Below are 19,774 nucleotides of genomic sequence, written 5' to 3'. Positions count from 1 at the left end.
GAAACATTCCCTGCAGAGATTAAAAAAAAGCATGACTTCATCTAAGACAAATATAACTGGCTTTGCAGTATACTGCAAAATCATTTCATCCATCTAAACCCACAAACAATGTCATTTTTAGGCCCATGCACCAAATCCTATATACTCATAAACCAAATTTCATTTAACCTTTCGACATATAAATTAGTCTCATCTCGATGCAAGTCATTTGTGATAACATGTTAAAAGTTTCCTTTGCCAAATTATGACTTTGATTATTAATACCCACAAATACAATATTTTTGATCTTTTGCATGATAAAAAAGTTCTCTACTAACTCTTCCATTAATATGATGTGAATTCAATGAAATCAATATTCAAACGGTTTTAAACATTGAGGTTACCATTGCAATACCCCATGGCACCATCTTGAGCTGCCACTATATAAAATGCCTTCATTTTTACTACAGAAATTAAAAAAAACAAAGAACTCAGGAAAAACTAATTTCCTTTTTTTTTCTTCAGATTAGCTTTGCAAAATGAAAATCTTACAAAACATTAAATTTGACTAAAAATCCATTAATTTCTCCAATCTTATGGAAATGATTTGCTCATAAAATTTGGATAAAAGCTATTGACTGCCTTGTCACATTGGTATAAAGGTAATGAAAAAGCAGATGAAGCAGCCAAAGCTGCCCCCAGTTTGCTGTTTCTGAAAGAGGGTTTTAACACTGAGACAAATATGTAGAATGAAATCATTCAAACCATCTCTGGGGAGAGACAGCTTTCACAGAGAACAAAGCACACAGATGAGGTGGTACAATGAGCTAAACACGAAGGTTACTGCTTTGGAATATAGGTCCCAGGGACATCATTTTCAATGAAAGACATTTATGTGATCTTAAAATGAGGAACAGTGCTTGAGAAAATGACCAAACTGTACAACCTAAATTTAGTATTGATGACAGACAGACAGACAGGTGGATGGATGGATATTCTTCATCAATCTACACGCTGAAATCACTTTGCAGACTGGCCAAAAAATGAAGACAGCCTTACTAATTAAGTCATGTATCTAGACAGTATTAACTGTAATCATATCAAAAAACAAATATAAAGTCAAAATTTATTAATAAGCATTCATATTATATGGAAAAAAGCCACAAAATCAATCACAACCATTCTTTATTTCAGACTCTCTTGAGAATTTAATTTTTGCTCATTAGATAGTCTTTACAGATTTGATTCATTTTACAATTAAGCGGTAAAGCATAATGCATTACTTTAAAAAAAAAAAATTTCTTTTTCTGCCTATGAAGTCAATATTCTTAATCCTCTCTCTCTCTCTCTCTCTCTACCATCTAATCTTGGTACAGTAGTTTGTCTGTGACCAGTCAAACATAATTGTTTTAAGAAAGCAGTGGGTTGAATCTGAGATAAACAGCTCCTTAAATAATTATAATTTCAAGGAACATGAATAAACCCACCATAACAATTTATTTAAATGCAAAACTGGATGGACAACTGCAAGTATAATCTCAAATAAATTGATGCTAACGCAGCCAAGTCTGCCAAAAAACATTAAAATAAGTATACGATGGGAATATAATGGAACAAGTAATCACTGGAAAAAATTATTAAACATGAGTGTTGTGTAATTACTGTCAGTAAATCCTATTTATGACATAATACACTTCAATTTATTACTGTGGAAAAAACTTATTTGAGGCAGTCTTTAAGCAATTTACATTCATTCAGTGAAAACCTGTAAGCTGAGTAATATAATCATGTCAAATTTTGTTACACAAACACTACAATGCAAACCAGGATATTATGAGAACAGACTGCTGACCAGTAATATTTCCAGCTCCTCAACTCATATTTGTGTCAGTTTTACATTTTGTCAGTAAAACATCAATTAAGCATACAATTTCAAAATTACTTCACTAGAAAAACATAAAACACAAAAATTTGTGTAACATACTATTGCAACCACAGTTTAACACAATTAACTGTGAATGAAGGTCTAGAATTATAGGTTCCATTTACGATAAGTATCTGGTTATAACTCTGATCCAACTGCAAACTGCACAGTCCCAGGTCTGCCATCTTTGCATGATATGCATGCAGATCTAGGTCTATGCAGTTTCTTAGGACCAATCAGCAAAACAAAACACAGACCCTGAGCTGCTTGCATATTATGCAATTACAGATCTGGGTCTATGTTTGCATTTGGATTGAACTTATAAGAAAGTTTATAAAGTAGTTGTTGTTGTTCTAGAGGTTTTTTTTCAGCACAAGATAGGCTATACATGACGGCCAGTATAACTGGCGGAGGAAGAACCCTGGAAAACCCAGGGAAGAACCACTGACCCAAGAGAAGCTACCGGCAGGCTTTCCCATGTACCAACGTTAGCTGAGCCTTGGACTCAAACCCACGCAAACAGAGGTGAGATGGCAGTGATCCGTAACAGAGAGCGCTTTAGACCACTCGGCCACTCGGGGCCCCTATAAAGTAGTCTGATGCACATAAATACCATCTGTTCATAGTAACCATTTTGGTGCCTTGTCTGTACTTAGCCCACACTACAATTCCAATATAAAAGCAAAGTTTGATGCATAGGAGATATTAAACAAATGGTTATAAAAAAAGAATTCTCACTAAAAAATGACATTGAGCAACTTGTATAAATTTCAAGATACATAGATGTGGCAATGAAATGCCAAATACACTGACCCATTTGAACTGAGTAGCTATTGCTTTCAAATCAAAGTCATTTGGTTTGAAAACGTCTTACTGATTGAAACAAATTTCACAAGTATATTGGAAATATTTCATAAAAATTTAATGAAAAAAAACTATTTAGTTATAAATAGTTGAATTTGTACAAGTGTATACAGTAATATCTAAACCACTGGGCTGCACAAGATTTTCTCCTACCATATGTTTATGTAATGATTCACACCTAGCTAATAATCAAATTGGTTGGAGTCTTTTTGGAATATGCTATGCTACAACTGATGCATAGGCTGATGTGTCATTTACATTGTTCCAATTACAGCAGATGCATAGGCTGATGGGTCATTTACATTGTTCCAATTACAGCTGATGCATAGACTGATGGATCATTTACATTGTTCCAACTACAGCTGATGCATATACTGATGGGTCATTTACACTGTTCCAATTACAGCTCATGCATAACCTGAAGAGTCATTTATATTGTTCCAATTACAGCTGATGCATATGCTGATAGGTCATTTACATTGTTCCAATTACAGCTGATGCATAGCCTGAAGAGTCATTTACATTGTTCCAACTACAGCTGATGCATATGCTGATGGATCATTTACATTGTTCTAATTACAGCTGATCTATAGGCTGATGGGTCATTTACATTGTTCCAATTACAGCTGATGCAAAGCCTGAAGTCATTTACATTGTTCCAACTACAGCTAATGCATAGGTTGATGGGTAATTTACATTGTTCCAATTACAGCTGATGCATAGGCTGATGGGTCATTTGCATTGTTACAACTACAGCTGATGCATAGTCTGATGGGTCATTTACATTGTTCCAATTACAGCTGATGCATAGGCTGATGGATCATTTACATTGTTCCAACTACAGCTGATGCATAGACTGATGGATCATTTACATTGTTCCAACTACTGCTGATGCATATGCTAATGGGTCATTTACATTGTTCCAATTACAGATGATGCATAGCGAAGAGTCATTTACATTGTTCCAACTACAGCTGATGCATAGGCTGATGGGTCATTTACATTGTCCCAACTACAGCTGATGCATAGCCTGAAGAGTCATTTACATTGTTCCAACTACAGCTGATGCATATGCTGATGGATCATTTACATTGTTCTAATTACAGCTGATCTATAGGCTGATGGGTCATTTACATTGTTCCAATTACAGCTGATGCAAAGCCTGAAGTCATTTACATTGTTCCAACTACAGCTAATGCATAGGTTGATGGGTAATTTACATTGTTCCAATTACAGCTGATGCATAGGCTGATGGGTCATTTGCATTGTTACAACTACAGCTGATGCATAGTCTGATGGGTCATTTACATTGTTCCAATTACAGCTGATGCATAGGCTGATGGATCATTTACATTGTTCCAACTACAGCTGATGCATAGACTGATGGATCATTTACATTGTTCCAACTACTGCTGATGCATATGCTAATGGGTCATTTACATTGTTCCAATTACAGATGATGCATAGCGAAGAGTCATTTACATTGTTCCAACTACAGCTGATGCATAGGCTGATGGGTCATTTACATTGTCCCAACTACAGCTGATGCATATGCTGATAGGTCATTTACATTGTTCCAACTATAGCTGATGCATAGGCTGATGGGTCATTTACATTGTTCCAACTACAGCTGATGCATAGGTTGATGGGTCATTTACATTGTTCCAACTATAGCTGATGCATAGGTTTATGGGTCATTTACATTGTTCCAACTACAGTTGATGCATAGTTTGATGGGTCATTTACATTGTTCCAATTACAGCTGATGCATAGCCTGAATAGGCATTTACATTGTTCCAACTACAGCTGATGCATATGCTGATGGGTCATTTACACTGTTCCAACTACAGCTGATGCATAGCCTGAAGTCATTTACATTGTTCCAACTACAGCTAATGCATAGGTTGATGGGTCATTTACATTGTTCCAACTATAGCTGATGCATAGGTTGATGGGTCATTTACATTGTCCCAACTACAGCTGATGCATATGCTGATGGGTCATTTACATTGTTCCAATTACAGCTGATGCATAGCCTGAAGAGTCATTTACACTGTTCCAACTACAGCTGATGCATAGGCTGATGGGTCATTTACATTGTTCCAACTACAGCTGATGCATAGGCTGATGGGTCATTTACATTGTTCCAACTACAGCTGATGCATAGGCTGATGGGTCATTTACATTGTTCCAATTACAGATGATGAATAGGCTGATGTGTCATTTACATTTTTTCAACTACAGCTGATGCATAGGCTGATGGGTCATTTACATTGTTCCAACTAGAACTGACATCACTAAACCTCATGTTCAAGAAATAATGAAAACTGTCTTTACCTGATGCCTTAAATTGTCTAGTGTGGAATTTAATGTAACTATAACAATTATTTTAAAGCCTAAAAGCTTCAAACTCTTTAGATCTCAATGGGTGTCAAATTTTTGTTGCATAAATAAGACTACAAAATGTAATATTGCTTATCAAGTCCAAATACTGAGAATCAGGTCTCTACAATGCAGAAAAGTCTATCACCAGACTGTCTCATGAAGAGCCCTTCATATTGCAAACAAATCTGTCACCAGACTGTCTGCTCTGCCCCATGAAGAGGTCTAAACAATGCTGAAAATCAACCAGCAGACTGTCTACGCAAATGTTATCTATCCCATGAGAAAAAAAGAATTTCTTCAACATTATGAATCACTGTGTAACAAAGAGATATCAATATTAGGGGTGAAAATTAATTTGCAAGAATAAAGCCTTCCCTTTTTCTTGCCTACGAATTGTGCCATTTTGGTTGGGAATATTTATCTCATACCAAATGCATAAAATCAATTAAATGTTACATATATGGTTTCCAAGCAGCAGCCCTAAACCCTATAGTCCATACTGGAGAAATAATAGGATGCCATTTTTTTACAACTGCAATCGAGAGAAAACATATACCGCTTATTAATTGACAATCTATACATCATAATAGCAAATCATTTCATTAGGTGTGACTTTTGAAAAGCAAAGCATTTCCAATTTTTGCAAACCCAAAACATTTATGACAATCTATCCATTATAAATTGGAATGGTTGCTCAAATATAATCCTGACATATATATATATACATACATCACAGAGAATACAGCAGATCACCTGTAGGCATGATGACTTAGATACCATATATACACTTGCTTATAAGTTGATCCAACTGCAAACTGCACAGACCCAGATCTTCCATCGCATAATGAGCCAGCAAATCGGGGTCTGTACAGTTATGGGTAATGAGTAAAACAAAATGTATGGAACCTGATATGCAGGTGCATTATGCTACAGCAGATCAGGATCTTTGGTGTTTACAGTTTGACTTGACTTATAAGTGAGTACATATGGTATCTTCCAGTGTACTCAAATAATTTAATAAAGGTATATTCCATATATTCCACTGACAACAGAATACTGTCTCATACACATATTATCTCAAACACATTAACATAAAAGTGAGACAAAAGAATTTCTGATTTTCTGTAAAATCCTGTGGAAGGGATGTAGCCATGAATATTTCTTTGTCAGCACTGTGTGACTCATCAATCAGATCTACTGACATCTACTGTGTTATATTCATTATAACCAATGTGCTAAAATACTTAAATCACTACCCAAATGTCAATGTCAATGTTATAGTCCAAATGTCATTTTGTTTTCTCATCAATTTGATAGAAAAAACAAGTCAGGGAAATGATCAGTGCAGTTTGAGCACTGCATTTAGGCAAGGCCAATTATATCAATGAAAATGGTAATTTATGATGACAAAGATACTAACTACCATGACAAGCAGCATTGATGACATCACAGATGACATCATAAACATTAAAATCAAGCACTAAGCAACTTCATTATTCATAAAGGTGGTGCTCTACAGTTTCATATTTTGCATAGGGTTAGAATTTTAAGAAAAAAGAATTTCCCAGGATTTCTTCACTGGTTATACTGGCTATATAACAAAGACTTTGTATATCTTAGGTGCTTATAAAAGAACTTTTAATTCCCTTTATTTTGATATATGTTTGATGGGTGCAATTTAGGTTCTAGAGTATACAGCTTGGGCTCACTTAAGATGTGCTTGTATAAAAAAACTATGGTCATTTTCACTTCCTGGACTTCAGAGGTAAATTGTAGAAAAAAGAGCCAATAACTTTTTTTACTTTTCAGATATTTTGTAATTGGTTCATTGCACTTTCAGTAAATCCTATTGTCTACTTCAGCAAAATTCATTTTTCCTATTTTAATAACTGCTAAAGTTAGTGTACTTTTGATTAATTCTGGTTAATTTGTCAAGCACAGGGGAGCATCCATTTTGTTGTACTGTGTGCTTAGATCATGTACAATTTCCACAAGTACAGTATCTAAAGAATTGTCAGCCACATTACATAAAAGTAACATAGAGGTATGCCAACATTATCTCTATTGTGCATGTTACAAATGCAAACAACTTCACCTTACATATGTCACTCTCTCAAAAGTACAAAATAACTGGTGAGCACACACAAAGTGCTCGACAACTTGAAATGAACACTTTGTAATAACTATTTTTTTCAAGCACTACAGTGGCAATTGCAGCTACTGTGATGTCCACCTATTAACTTGTTTTCTTCTGTCTGTGGATTTATTTGTACAAGAGTGAAGAGAAAAGAACAAGTCAAATAAAGAATAAAGGTTGTTGTTGTTCTTGTTGTAGGGCTTAATGCCATTTTTCAGCACACGATAGGCTATACATGGCGGCCAGTATTAATGGTGGAGGAAGAACCCGGAAAAACCCCAGTAAGAGCCACCGACCCACAAGAAGCTACTGGCAAGCTTTCTCACATACCCACACTAGCTGAATCTGAGACTCGAACCCATGCAGACAGTGGTGAGATGGCAGTAATCCATAACGGAGAGCGCTTTAGACCACCCGGCCACTCGGGGCCCCCCATAATAAAGGTATTTATGACATACTGATCAAAGATTGTAGAATTCTTTCATTATTATGTGCAGCATTAGGCAATGGAAGGGATGAGTCTGTATTTTCCCATTTTCTAAAGTATGGGACAACTTTCTGAATGAGTTTTATTAGTTCCTATATTATGGGCTGATGAAAAAGTTAACTAATTTTTCCAGTTCCAAGATATATGGTAACTAATGTATATACCATATTTCAACTTTCCATCACAATTTCTTTACAGTAATGAACTCAGAACTAAAAAAGATACAGGTAAGTTTGGAAAACACTACTGTGATCTGCCTCTGTATAATGTGTATGCATATCAGGGTCTATGGTGTGTTCCACTTATTACTCCCAACAAACTGCACAGACCCAGATCTGTTGACATAGTATGTGATGGCAGATCTGGGTCTGTGCAGTTTGCAGCTGAACTCATCTTATAAGTGAATATACATGGTAATTTTTAAGTTTTTTTCTGTGGCAGTCTGTGTCTATTCACAAGATGTGAGAAAAACCTAATAATTTCTTTTCACCAAATACACAATGTACAGTTTCCTCATTACAAGGGAGCCATGCATTACTCTTGCGTTATAGGTCAGTCTGTGTAATAATGAGACAAACACAAGCATTATACAAGAGAATTTAATGAAAACCCCATATTTCTTTTAATGAGTAACGGAGCCATAAAAGAGTTCCACATTATGACTTCATCTAATATTGAGATAAATTACAAGCATGATGCAAGATAACGAGATAACGTAAAGAAAACAACAGAAACAGGAAATTTAATCAGGTGAAACCATATCTGAATTCATTCTCATAAGCCAAGTACATGTACTAAGTAGGGATGACAAGAGTACAAAAGACATATTAATAGAATCTGCATAATCCATGGCTATACCAATGTTACATGAAGGATAACACCAAACTTAGTCTTTTTTGTGTGAGAACACTGTACTTCATTTTGAATACAACCCCACCCCAAAACAGCTGAATCTCATTAAATATTTAATTAAGAAAACTCATGAAGAAAATAATGTTAATTTCCTGGAAAAAATGAAAAATTACACAATTTATCAAATCTGAACTTGTTAAAGTTTGAACATTTTTTCCCCCCAGTATTTGTCGTTTGTTATTTTCTCAGGTGAAAAATCAGTAATGCTGTATAATAATTCTTACATTATCTAGGATAGATCTTGTATAAGAATCATTATACTTAGTGTGTTAAGTCAGTATAAGTACCCACTATACTCCGACTGGTTGAGTCCAACTGCAAACAATACAGATCCAGATCTACTGTCACATAATGCACCAGCAGATCTCGATCTTTGTTGTTTGTTCTACCAAATAGTCCTAACAAACTGCATTGCCCCAGATCTAATGTCACATAATGCACCAGCAGATCTCAATCTTTGTTGTTTGTTCTACCAAACAGTCCTAACAAACTGCATTGACCCAGATCTAATGTCACATAATGCACCAGCAGATCTGGGTCTATGTTGTTGGTTCTACTGATTGCTTTGTACAAACTGCATAGACCCAGATCTGCTGGCCCATCATGCTATGGCAGATATGGATATATGCAATTCGAAGCTGGATCTGACTTAATCTGTAGTAAAAGCTTGGTTAAAAGTAGAGCAAAACCAAAAGGGTAGTCATAATATGTACATACCAAATCTTCATTAATATCCAGTCTGTTTGAATTAACAATATTATATATTTACAGCTGTCCATAAATGTTTAATCTTTAAACCAGTCACTAAGGAGGAGGCACTTGACCATGTACATATTACCATACATAAATCTGAAGACAGTCAGGATCTTAGCCATAACAGACTTTACCTTCTTTCATTCCTGTTACAAGGCAAACAAAGATCAAAGTGAATTTAAGTCCAACATTTAAACCTTATGAACCCTCTGACAACTGTAGAAATGCAAATCTAGTGAAATTTTTATGTCAATCTAGTGAAATTTTTATGTCAGTCTAGTGAAATCTTGACAACTGTAGAAATGCAGATCTAGTGAAATTTTTATGTCAGTCTAGTGAAATCTTGACAACTGTAGAAATGCCAATCTAGTGAAATTTTTATGTCAGTCTAGTGAAATCTTGACAACTGTGGAGATGCTAATCTAGTGAAATTTTTATGTCAGTCTAGTGAAATCTTGACAACTGTAGAAATGCCAATCTAGTGAAATTTTTATGTCAGTCTAGTGAAATCTTGACAACTGTAGAAATGCAAATCTAGTGAAATTTTTGTCAGTCTAGTGAAATCTTGACAACTGTGGAGATGCTAATCTAGTGAAATCTTGACAACTGTAAAGATACCAATCAAGTGAAATCTTGACAACTATAAAAATACCAATCTAGTGAAATCTTGACAACTGTAGAAATACCAATCTACCTAAATCTGACAACTTTAAAAATACCAATCTAGTGAAATCTTGACAACTGTAAAAATACCAATCTAGTGAAATCTGACAACTGTAGAAACACCAATCTTGTGAAATCTTGACAACTGTAGAAATGGCAATCTAGTGTAATCTTGACAACCATGGAGACGCCAATCTTGTGAAATCTGATAACTGTAGAAACACCAATCTTGTGAAATCTTGACAACTGTTGAAATGCCAAGCAAGTGAAATCTTGACATGAATCTAGTGAAATGCTGACAACTGCAGAGATGCCAATCTAGTGAAATCTTCACAACTGTGGAGATGCCATGCTAGTGAAATCTGACAACTGTAGATATGCCAATCTAGTGAAATCTTGATAACTGTGGAGATGCCAAGCTAGTGAAATCTGGACAAGTGTGGAAATGCCAAGCTGCTGAAATCTGTTCATAATATATATCAATGAAACTAAATATTTGTTATTAACAGATTTAAGCTATAAGAAAAATCATTCATATTAACCACAATTATGATATCTTGCCAAGAGAATTGATTTTATATGTAATTTTGTCTAATACAGATTTGGCTCTACTGACTAGTGAATGAACACAAATCATATAGATTCAACAATATAATAACACTGTCAAGTAAGTAACTATACCTGGTTATCTTCGCTGTCTGATCCTCTTCTCTGCACTTCTTACTTCAGGAAACCGTCAAAACTTCACGATTTGACTTGTTTTGACATACTCATTAAGGGAGAGTGCACATTCCAGAAGAGATGTTTGGGAACTTTTCCTTTATATGGATACTAAATGTTAGTATCAAACATATTATATATGGTGCATTGACTAGTCTACATATTTCAGTTATGACCAGAGAAAAAATAATTTAGATTCAATTTTGCCAATACATGCTAAATTAAGCAGAATTTTATTTATGTTTTTTTTTGCAAAGTTTCTGCATTACTGTAAAATGGGCCCAAAATCTTGCATATATTTCTGTATATCTAATGCTTCTCAAATGAACTAACCACTGAGAGTGATTCATGGTGTCCCCAATGTCCTCTGAACTACAGCAAAGGGATGTAACTCTTATGAGAATGTGCTGACTTTAGTATTTATATGAGGGGAAGATACCTTTTCTTTCCTTTTCATGGAAGGCTGGCTTTGGAGGGTAGTAGACATTTAATCATAATAAAAACATAATGGGGCAATGTACTGAATAGCAAGTTATTTTTGCAACCATAAAATGTTTGCAAATTTTTTTCCAGAAATAACATTTAGTCAATTCGCGTGTTAGAAATTGTAAATAAAGGGTTTTATTTGAGAAGGAAACCAGTAACAATTTCTACCTGTAGAAAACAAATGTCTCTTTAGTGGAAGCTGAGCTACTCTTGACAAAGAAAACTCTAATGATACAAAATGTATTTACAACTCTACAAGAGACAAGAGTCTTTTAATGAGCCGATGCTCTGCCAGCTGAAAATGATTCTAGACTCTGTACTTTTATACAGTTTAACTGTGGACTATTGAAACCCTCTCTGACATTTAGTCTTGAGAAACTACAACATACAAAATTTGGTACCAAGAAATATCTTCTTAGGTGTTAACATCAGTTAACATGCTCACAAGAAGCTAGTAAGTGCAGCACTAAATTGTTTGTCATGGCTGAGGCCTTGAACCTCATACAATGGATCATTATTGAACATGCACCATTCAAGGTATTCTGCAGATATACCCACACACTAAGTTATCAATCTCACAAGCCAGTCAAGATTCTATATATATATATATATATATATATATATATATATATATATATATATATATATATATAAAGTTAATGTGAGACATACCAAATTGCTAAATTTTCTCCAATTCTAAAATATCTGACTACATGATATTTGACAAAATATCCCACTCTTTGTTATTTTACAAAATATCTCACTATATGGTATTTGAAAGAGAAATTTGGTCTTTCCGATAGACCATGTTTAAGTGGATACAAGAATGTAAAATTAATATCTCCAGAGGTTCAAAAGTTGCAGAATAAAGTGATCTGGAGGAATCTCTGGATGGAGGTATAAACAATAATCAGACTGATGGACAAGCTAAGCTTCTTAGGAAATATATTATGACTGGTCCTACCTCCATTTCTGGCATGTGCAGCCATTGCTTAGGATTGTCCTCGGCAGCTAAAAATGCTATCAAATCCAGGGCAGTCAGACGGGTCTGACGTCTTGAAGACACAAACACTAACACTGGCTTGGTGGGAGAGTAAGTCTTAATGGCTGTTAGGAAAGATATATATAAACTTAGTCAAGCCATTTTCCAAATAGATATATCTTTTAATAAATTATCTCTTCTTAATTGGTTGAACTTTACTATTTACAGCATTAAATTTCATGATAAGCTGTAAGAAATTTTTATATTATTTTTTTTATTTATTTTTAAAATTCTGATGACTTTGTGATATTATGAATGTTACAGAGTTAAATTATATTTGTGATATTTTCAAAAAGCAAATTCTGGTAACATGTATTAGCTTGGGGTAAGAATACTGTATTTTTGTAATTTAAGGATGTTGTTGGCGGTTTTACTGTTGACTCAACTAACACATTTCCTGTAAAATTCAATTCACAACAGCAGAACCACCATTAAAGTTCTCAAACCTTACATAACTATCATTATTCAAACTAATTCTAAATGACATAAGAGACGTCAATCATTATGAACTTTGATTAATTATGAACTCACACTGGAAAGTGGGCTTGTTCATGGTGGCCATTCTGGGACAGTAGTGCTGACCTGGAAATCCTTGGATGTGAACCTCCAGTGGAACTGGGCGAACAGATGGACGAAAGTTGTAGAGACCCATCTGTAGCAAAATCATGCATAATGTAAACATTAGTTTATAATGTTTGGTACTCCCTGATGATGACTTTTCATATAGGGACTACAAATAAACTCTAATCCTTGGTACAACTGGATAATGACTTCCTTACCGGGGACTACTACCAAACTCTAATAGTTGGTACTCCCTGATGATGACTTTCCTACAGATGACTACTGAATTATAATGGTTGGTAAATCTGATGATTTTGCTATAGGGGACTACTAGTGAACTCGAATTCTAAGTATGACTGGATAATGACTTCCTTAAAGGGGAATACTACCAAACTCTAATTCCCTGACAAGGACTTTCCAATTGAGGACTAGTAATGAACTCTAATCATTGGTATGGTAATGACTTCCTTAAAGGGGACTACTACCAAACTCTGATGGTAGGTACTCCCTGATGATGACTTTCATACAGAGAACTAGTGAACTCTAATGACTGGTACTCCCTAATGATGACTTTCCCATTGAGGATTACTACTGAAACTCTTATCCTTGGTACAAATGTTTAATGGCTTCCTTAAAGGGGACTACTACCACACTATAATGATTGGTACTCCCTGATGGTGACTTTCCTATAAGGACTACTAATGAACTCGAAAACTTGGTACTCCCTGATGGCAACTTTCCTATACGGACTACTAATGAACTTTATTGCTTGGTACTCCATGATTGAGACTTTCCCATAGGAACTACTATTGAACTCAAAAGCTTGGTACTCCCTGATCTTGACTTTCCTATAGGAACTACTAATGAACTAAAGCATGATTTAGGACACATATCTTAAGGCAGATGAGAACTTACAGACAATAGCAGACATACATATTGATAATTAACATAGTAATGCTCGAAGTAAAATTTAAAAAAAAACAGGCTATAATATATAAAAAATTCTTATTTATATAACAAATAATGCCCAGAATACATTTCTTGAAGCTGAAAAGAAGCGTTGTTTAAGAATCCCATGGGAAACATAAGAAACCCCCAAACTCTAATAAGAACGTAATTTTTCAAGACATTTTACAGCTTTTTATTTTGTAAGAACCAGATCAAAAATATTCAATGAACAGCCAGAAATGTGTTCAGGTCCTTAGCATCTGAGGACCACAAAGAAAATCCCTGCCGTTACCTGTTTAATACCAAGCCAGTCTGCTAGATCTCTGGCATTGGCCAGAGCTGTGGAAAGGCCCACCACTCTAACTGGCTTTTCAGTGTGGGAGGAGATGAAGTTGGTTCTGGAGACAATCACTTCTAATACAGGACCTCTCTCATCACCTGTAATAATAATAATAATAATAATAATAATAATAATAATTATTATTATTATTATCATTATTATTATTACTATTATTATTATTATTATTATTATTATTATTATTATATACAACGAGCAGGATGATTTGTTGAAAACCAGTTTTCCTAATGCCCTAAATTTAATTGTCTTGGAATTGTGGTAGTAAAACTCAAAACTACAATATTACATTCAGATCAACAATTAAACTTGCAGCAAATAAAAACAAGGTAAATAAGGAAACTTAAATGTTAATTACACATTTAACAGTAACACAGAAGTTAAAAAGAGAAATATTTTACACCTTTTTTTCATTTTTCATAAATCTATTTAACAAGATTTATCAAAGTTGGATGAGAAATACAATCTCTGGACAGGTAACAATCACAACGAATCAGACACAAGATCACCAAAATTATATGTATTGTCCTCACTCATAAATGAACTTGTCAAAGATGATATAAACCTATTTACCAAGTTTTATAAAAAATGAATTAGATATTGAGAGGTTTTAACCTCAAGCAAACAGATGCCAATCACCACCAATGATATGTGTACATCTCAGTTCTTATAGAGTCTACGACCATGCTGCAGGGGGTGACAATTCCAATTTTTATTTATTAACCCAGCAAGGATGATGCAGGGACAATTGTCTCCAAATTCAAATTTACCGTATATTTTCTATATAAATGTTTGGCTATTTACATGAAATTTTACTTGCCCAACAATACATTTTAGTTCTCTGGATTGGTTGGGCTTGGGAATCATCATCCCCTGATAATGATATAAAATCATTTACCAAGTTGGAGAAAAATCTAATCTACAACCAGACTCCAGAATGGTAACAAGCTCACTGCTCAGATTTCCTCATAAATATTTGTAGGTCTTGATCAAATTCATTCAGCATCTTTAAGATATAAGACAAATCTTATTAAAACCTATTGCTAGAGTGTTGACAGTATCAGTCAAGCAAATTTAAGATCACTCATATGTGTGACCAATTGTTTGATTGATTGCATTTTTAGGGCACACCAGCGCTGTTAGGCTATTTAGCGCCATACAAAAGGTTACATGTAGGATCATTTAAAAGTGGTAAAAGGTTTCGTATTGAACAGCGATATAAAACCAAACAGTTGAAAGTAAAAATGATCACTCGTATGTGTGACTCTTGCTTGTAAAAGTGCATATATGATATAAACCAACTTACCAAGTCTAAAAATAAAATCCCATAAAAAAATAGTTTTGTTAGAGGCAAAAAAAAACTTCAGTTTATCGGATATGGAAAAGGTCCTGCGCATATATAAATCCAATGTTATGAGGATATTAACCTACCTACGAGGTTAGATAAAAACTTGGTCAGAAATACCGTCTCTCGAGTGGCAAGGTGCTCATGACCACATTAACGTGAGTAGATAGTGGTCATTACTATTTGACATACTGATGATACAAGTCTATTATCAAATTGATCCAAATCAGATCTACTACAGTGTTGACAATCACAGTCAATCAGATGCAAGAACACCTCATAAATATGTGTGGATCTTTCTAGCAATTGAATTTATAAAATATCTCAATAAGACAAGACTACTTAGCAAGTTTGATCAAAATTAAATCTGAAATAGAGTGGTAACAAGCTTGGCCAATTCGATGCATGGTAACCTTATTAATATACGTGCATCAAATTTGGGTCAAATGTTGGTGATATAAGCCCTTACTCCAAGTCTGGACAAAATCTGGATCATAAATATGGTCTCCATAGTTTTAACAAGCTAAGCAAATCAGACGCAAGATCATCTTGCTAATATGCATGGCTGTTGTTCATTATAAACTTGATCTGGATCTCGATATACTTATATTCACGCTGGATTGAAATCAGATCAAATTTATTGACTCCAGTGTGGCAACAAATACAAATGACTGCAAATCACATCAAATTTACTATCCCAAGAGAGGAAACACTGTCTACAAATCAGATGAAATTTTCTGTTTCAAGATAGAAAACGCTGCAAATCACATAAAATTTATTGTCCATAACGTAGCCACAATGGCTGCAAATCAGATAAAATTTATTGTCTACAAAATGGCCACAATGACTGCAAATTGGATCAAATTTATTTTCCCCAGTGTAGTAACAATGTCTGCAAACTGGATCAAAATTATTGTCCCCAGTGTGGTAACAATGTCTGCAAATTGGATCAAAATTATTGTCCCCGGTGTGGTAAAATTGTCCGCAAACTGGATTAAAATTATTGTCCCCAGTGTGGTAACACTGTCTGCAAATCAGATCAAAATTATTGTCTTGGAGTGGTAACACTGTCTGCAAACTGGATCAAAATTATTTTCCAGTGTTGTAACACTGTCTGCAAATTGGATCAAAACTATTGTCTCAGAGTGGTAACACTGTCTGCAAATTGGATCAAAATTATTTTCCAGTGTTGTAACACTGTCTGCAAATTGGATCAAAACTATTGTCTCAGAGTGGTAACACTGTCTGCAAACTGGATCAAAATTATTTTCCAGTGTTGTAACACTGTCTGCAAATTGGATCAAAACTATTGTCTCAGAGTGGTAACACTGTCTGCAAACTGGATCAAGATTATTGACCCCAGTGTAGTAACAATGTCTGCAAATTGGATCAAAATTATTGTCCCCAGTGTGGTAACAATGTCTGCAAATTAGATCAAATTTTTTGTCCCCAGTGTTGTAACAATGTCTGCAAAATGGATCAAAATTATTGTCCCCAGTGTGGTAACAATGTCTGCAAAATGGATCAAAATTATTGTCCCCAGTGTGGTAACAATGTCTGCAAATTGGATCAAAATTATTGTCCCCAGTGTGGTAACAATGTCTGCAAATTAGATCAAATTTTTTGTCCCCAGTGTTGTAACAATGTCTGCAAAATGGATCAAAATTATTGTCCCCAGTGTGGTAACAATGTCTGCAAATTGGATCAAAATTATTGTCCCCAGTGTGGTAACAATGTCTGCAAATTAGATCAAATTTTTTGTCCCCAGTGTTGTAACAATGTCTGCAAAATGGATCAAAATTATTGTCCCCAGTGTGGTAACAATGTCTGCAAATTGGATCAAAATTATTGTCCCCAGTGTGGTAACAATGTCTGCAAATTAGATCAAATTTTTTGTCCCCAGTGTTGTAACAATGTCTGCAAAATGGATCAAAATTATTGTCCCCAGTGTGGTAACAATGTCTGCAAATTGGATCAAAATTATTGTCCCCAGTGTGGTAACAATGTCTGCAAATTAGATCAAATTTTTTGTCCCCAGTGTTGTAACAATGTCTGCAAATTGGATCAAAACTATTGTCTCAGAGTGGTAACACTGTCTGCAAAATGGATCAAAATTATTGTCCACAGTTTGGTAACAATGTCTGCAAATTGGATCAAAATTATTGTCTCCAGTGTGGTAACAATGTCTGCAAATTGGATCAAAATTATTGTCCCCAGTGCGGAAACAATGTCTGCAAATTAGATCAAATTTTTTGTCCCCAGTGTTGTAACAATGTCTGCAAATTGGATCAAAACTATTGTCTCAGAGTGGTAACACTGTCTGCAAAATGGATCAAAATTATTGTCCACAGTGTGGTAACAATGTCTGCAAATTGGATCAAAATTATTATCCCCAGTGTGGTAACAATGTCTGCAAATTAGATCAAATTTTTTGTCCCCAGTGTTGTAACAATGTCTGCAAAATGGATCAAAATTATTGTCCCCAGTGTGGTAACAATGTCTGCAAAATGGATCAAAATTATTGTCCCCAGTGTGGTAACAATGTCTGCAAATTGGATCAAAATTATTGTCCCCAGTGTGGTAACAATGTCTGCAAATTAGATCAAATTTTTTGTCCCCAGTGTTGTAACAATGTCTGCAAAATGGATCAAAATTATTGTCCCCAGAGTGGTAACAATGTCTGCAAATTGGATCAAAATTATTGTCCCCAGTGTGGTAACAATGTCTGCAAATTAGATCAAATTTTTTGTCCCCAGTGTTGTAACAATGTCTGCAAAATGGATCAAAATTATTGTCCCCAGTGTGGTAACAATGTCTGCAAATTGGATCAAAATTATTGTCCCCAGTGTGGTAACAATGTCTGCAAATTAGATCAAATTTTTTGTCCCCAGTGTTGTAACAATGTCTGCAAATTGGATCAAAACTATTGTCTCAGAGTGGTAACACTGTCTGCAAAATGGATCAAAATTATTGTCCACAGTGTGGTAACAATGTCTGCAAATTGGATCAAAATTATTGTCTCCAGTGTGGTAACAATGTCTGCAAATTGGATCAAAATTATTGTCCCCAGTGCGGTAACAATGTCTGCAAATTAGATCAAATTTTTTGTCCCCAGTGTGGTAACAATGTCTGCAAATTAGATCCAAATTATTGTCCCCAGTGTGGTAACAATGTCTGCAAATCAGATGCAAGTTCTCCTCATTAACATGACTTGTGCAAATTTTGCTCATTATCACGTTTGCCCAAAATCTTGATGATTCATGTATATGTTCCAAGTTTGATCAAAACTGGATCAGAAATGTGGCCTCCAAAATGGTAAGAAACAACTGTTGGTAGCAGCTCAGAACATGACACAGAACGGACAATGCACAGCAGATGCATGGCCATGCCATAATCACACCTAACCTTAAACTCAGGTCATTTATAATTGTGATTTAGTTTAAAAGATCAGGCCTTCCAAATGTAACAATTCCTTTACAATTTTTTTTTTTTTTGAGGGGGGGGGAAGATAAGCCTTTTGAAATCTTTTGCCAATTTAATCATTTCTGGAGTGGAAATAACACAAAAATCTAATTTAAGGCTTTAAAATGACCTAGTTTCATTTTACTGTCCAGATGGAAAGGAATCAAGTCTCTCTGGCCGCTGTCAGAAAAGTAATGTGCACACATGGGTTATGACAATGAAGAAAAACTGATTTCTTCATTTTGGATAATTACCATGCATAATGTGCAATTTATAAACAATGACCACTCCCTCAGCTTTTGAGTAGTAACTATAAGTAACATGTAATAATCTTTCAATTAAGTACTGATATGTTCCAATGTAAGTTATGTACAAGACCAGTCATAAATCTGCAAACCATAAATTAACTGCCATTCAACTCAAAGCGTTCTTACCAAGAAGGTGAATTTCATCGATGACCAAAAGGGCTACAGCCTTTACGTAATTCCTGGTCTGCCAGCTGCGACTGATACCATCCCACTTCTCTGGAGTGGTCACGATCAAATCTGCGTTGGCTACTGCTCGCATGTCTGGAGTTACATCCCCTGTTAACTCCACAACTCTGTTTTGAAAATAGTATAGTTTATTTTATTTCTGGAAGCAAATATAATATTTCTCTCAGAACAATTTTAAATTCTACATTTAGGATTTAAGCACATGTAAATTGTTTACAACTGGTTAATAAACACCATGAAATAATAGTTTGGAGTGT

General features: G+C 34.9%; 1 protein-coding gene across 5 annotated transcripts in view; it reads right to left on the bottom strand.

Moving 5' to 3' along the window:
* LOC149801214 (activating signal cointegrator 1 complex subunit 3-like) overlaps positions 1-19,774 on the bottom strand; it is a 441,282-nt gene that overhangs the window by 266,366 nt on the left and 155,142 nt on the right. For all 5 annotated transcript variants that reach the window (XM_089955269.1, XM_089955267.1, XM_089955271.1 and 2 more), the window contains exons 27-30: positions 19,458-19,624; positions 14,154-14,299; positions 12,884-13,004; positions 12,275-12,417 (exon numbers count right to left, since the gene is read on the bottom strand). In XM_089955269.1, coding sequence (XP_089811395.1) covers positions 12,275-12,417; positions 12,884-13,004; positions 14,154-14,299; positions 19,458-19,624 — 577 coding nt within the window. The remainder of the gene's footprint in view (positions 1-12,274; positions 12,418-12,883; positions 13,005-14,153; positions 14,300-19,457; positions 19,625-19,774) is intronic.

Source organism: Sinohyriopsis cumingii, chromosome 4 (assembly GCF_028554795.1).
Source record: "Sinohyriopsis cumingii isolate HCF-2022 chromosome 4, ASM2855479v2, whole genome shotgun sequence".
NCBI lineage: Eukaryota > Metazoa > Mollusca > Bivalvia > Unionida > Unionidae > Sinohyriopsis > Sinohyriopsis cumingii.
The sequence above is the reverse complement of the archived record's forward strand: the minus strand, read 5'-3'. Positions and strand labels throughout refer to the sequence as shown.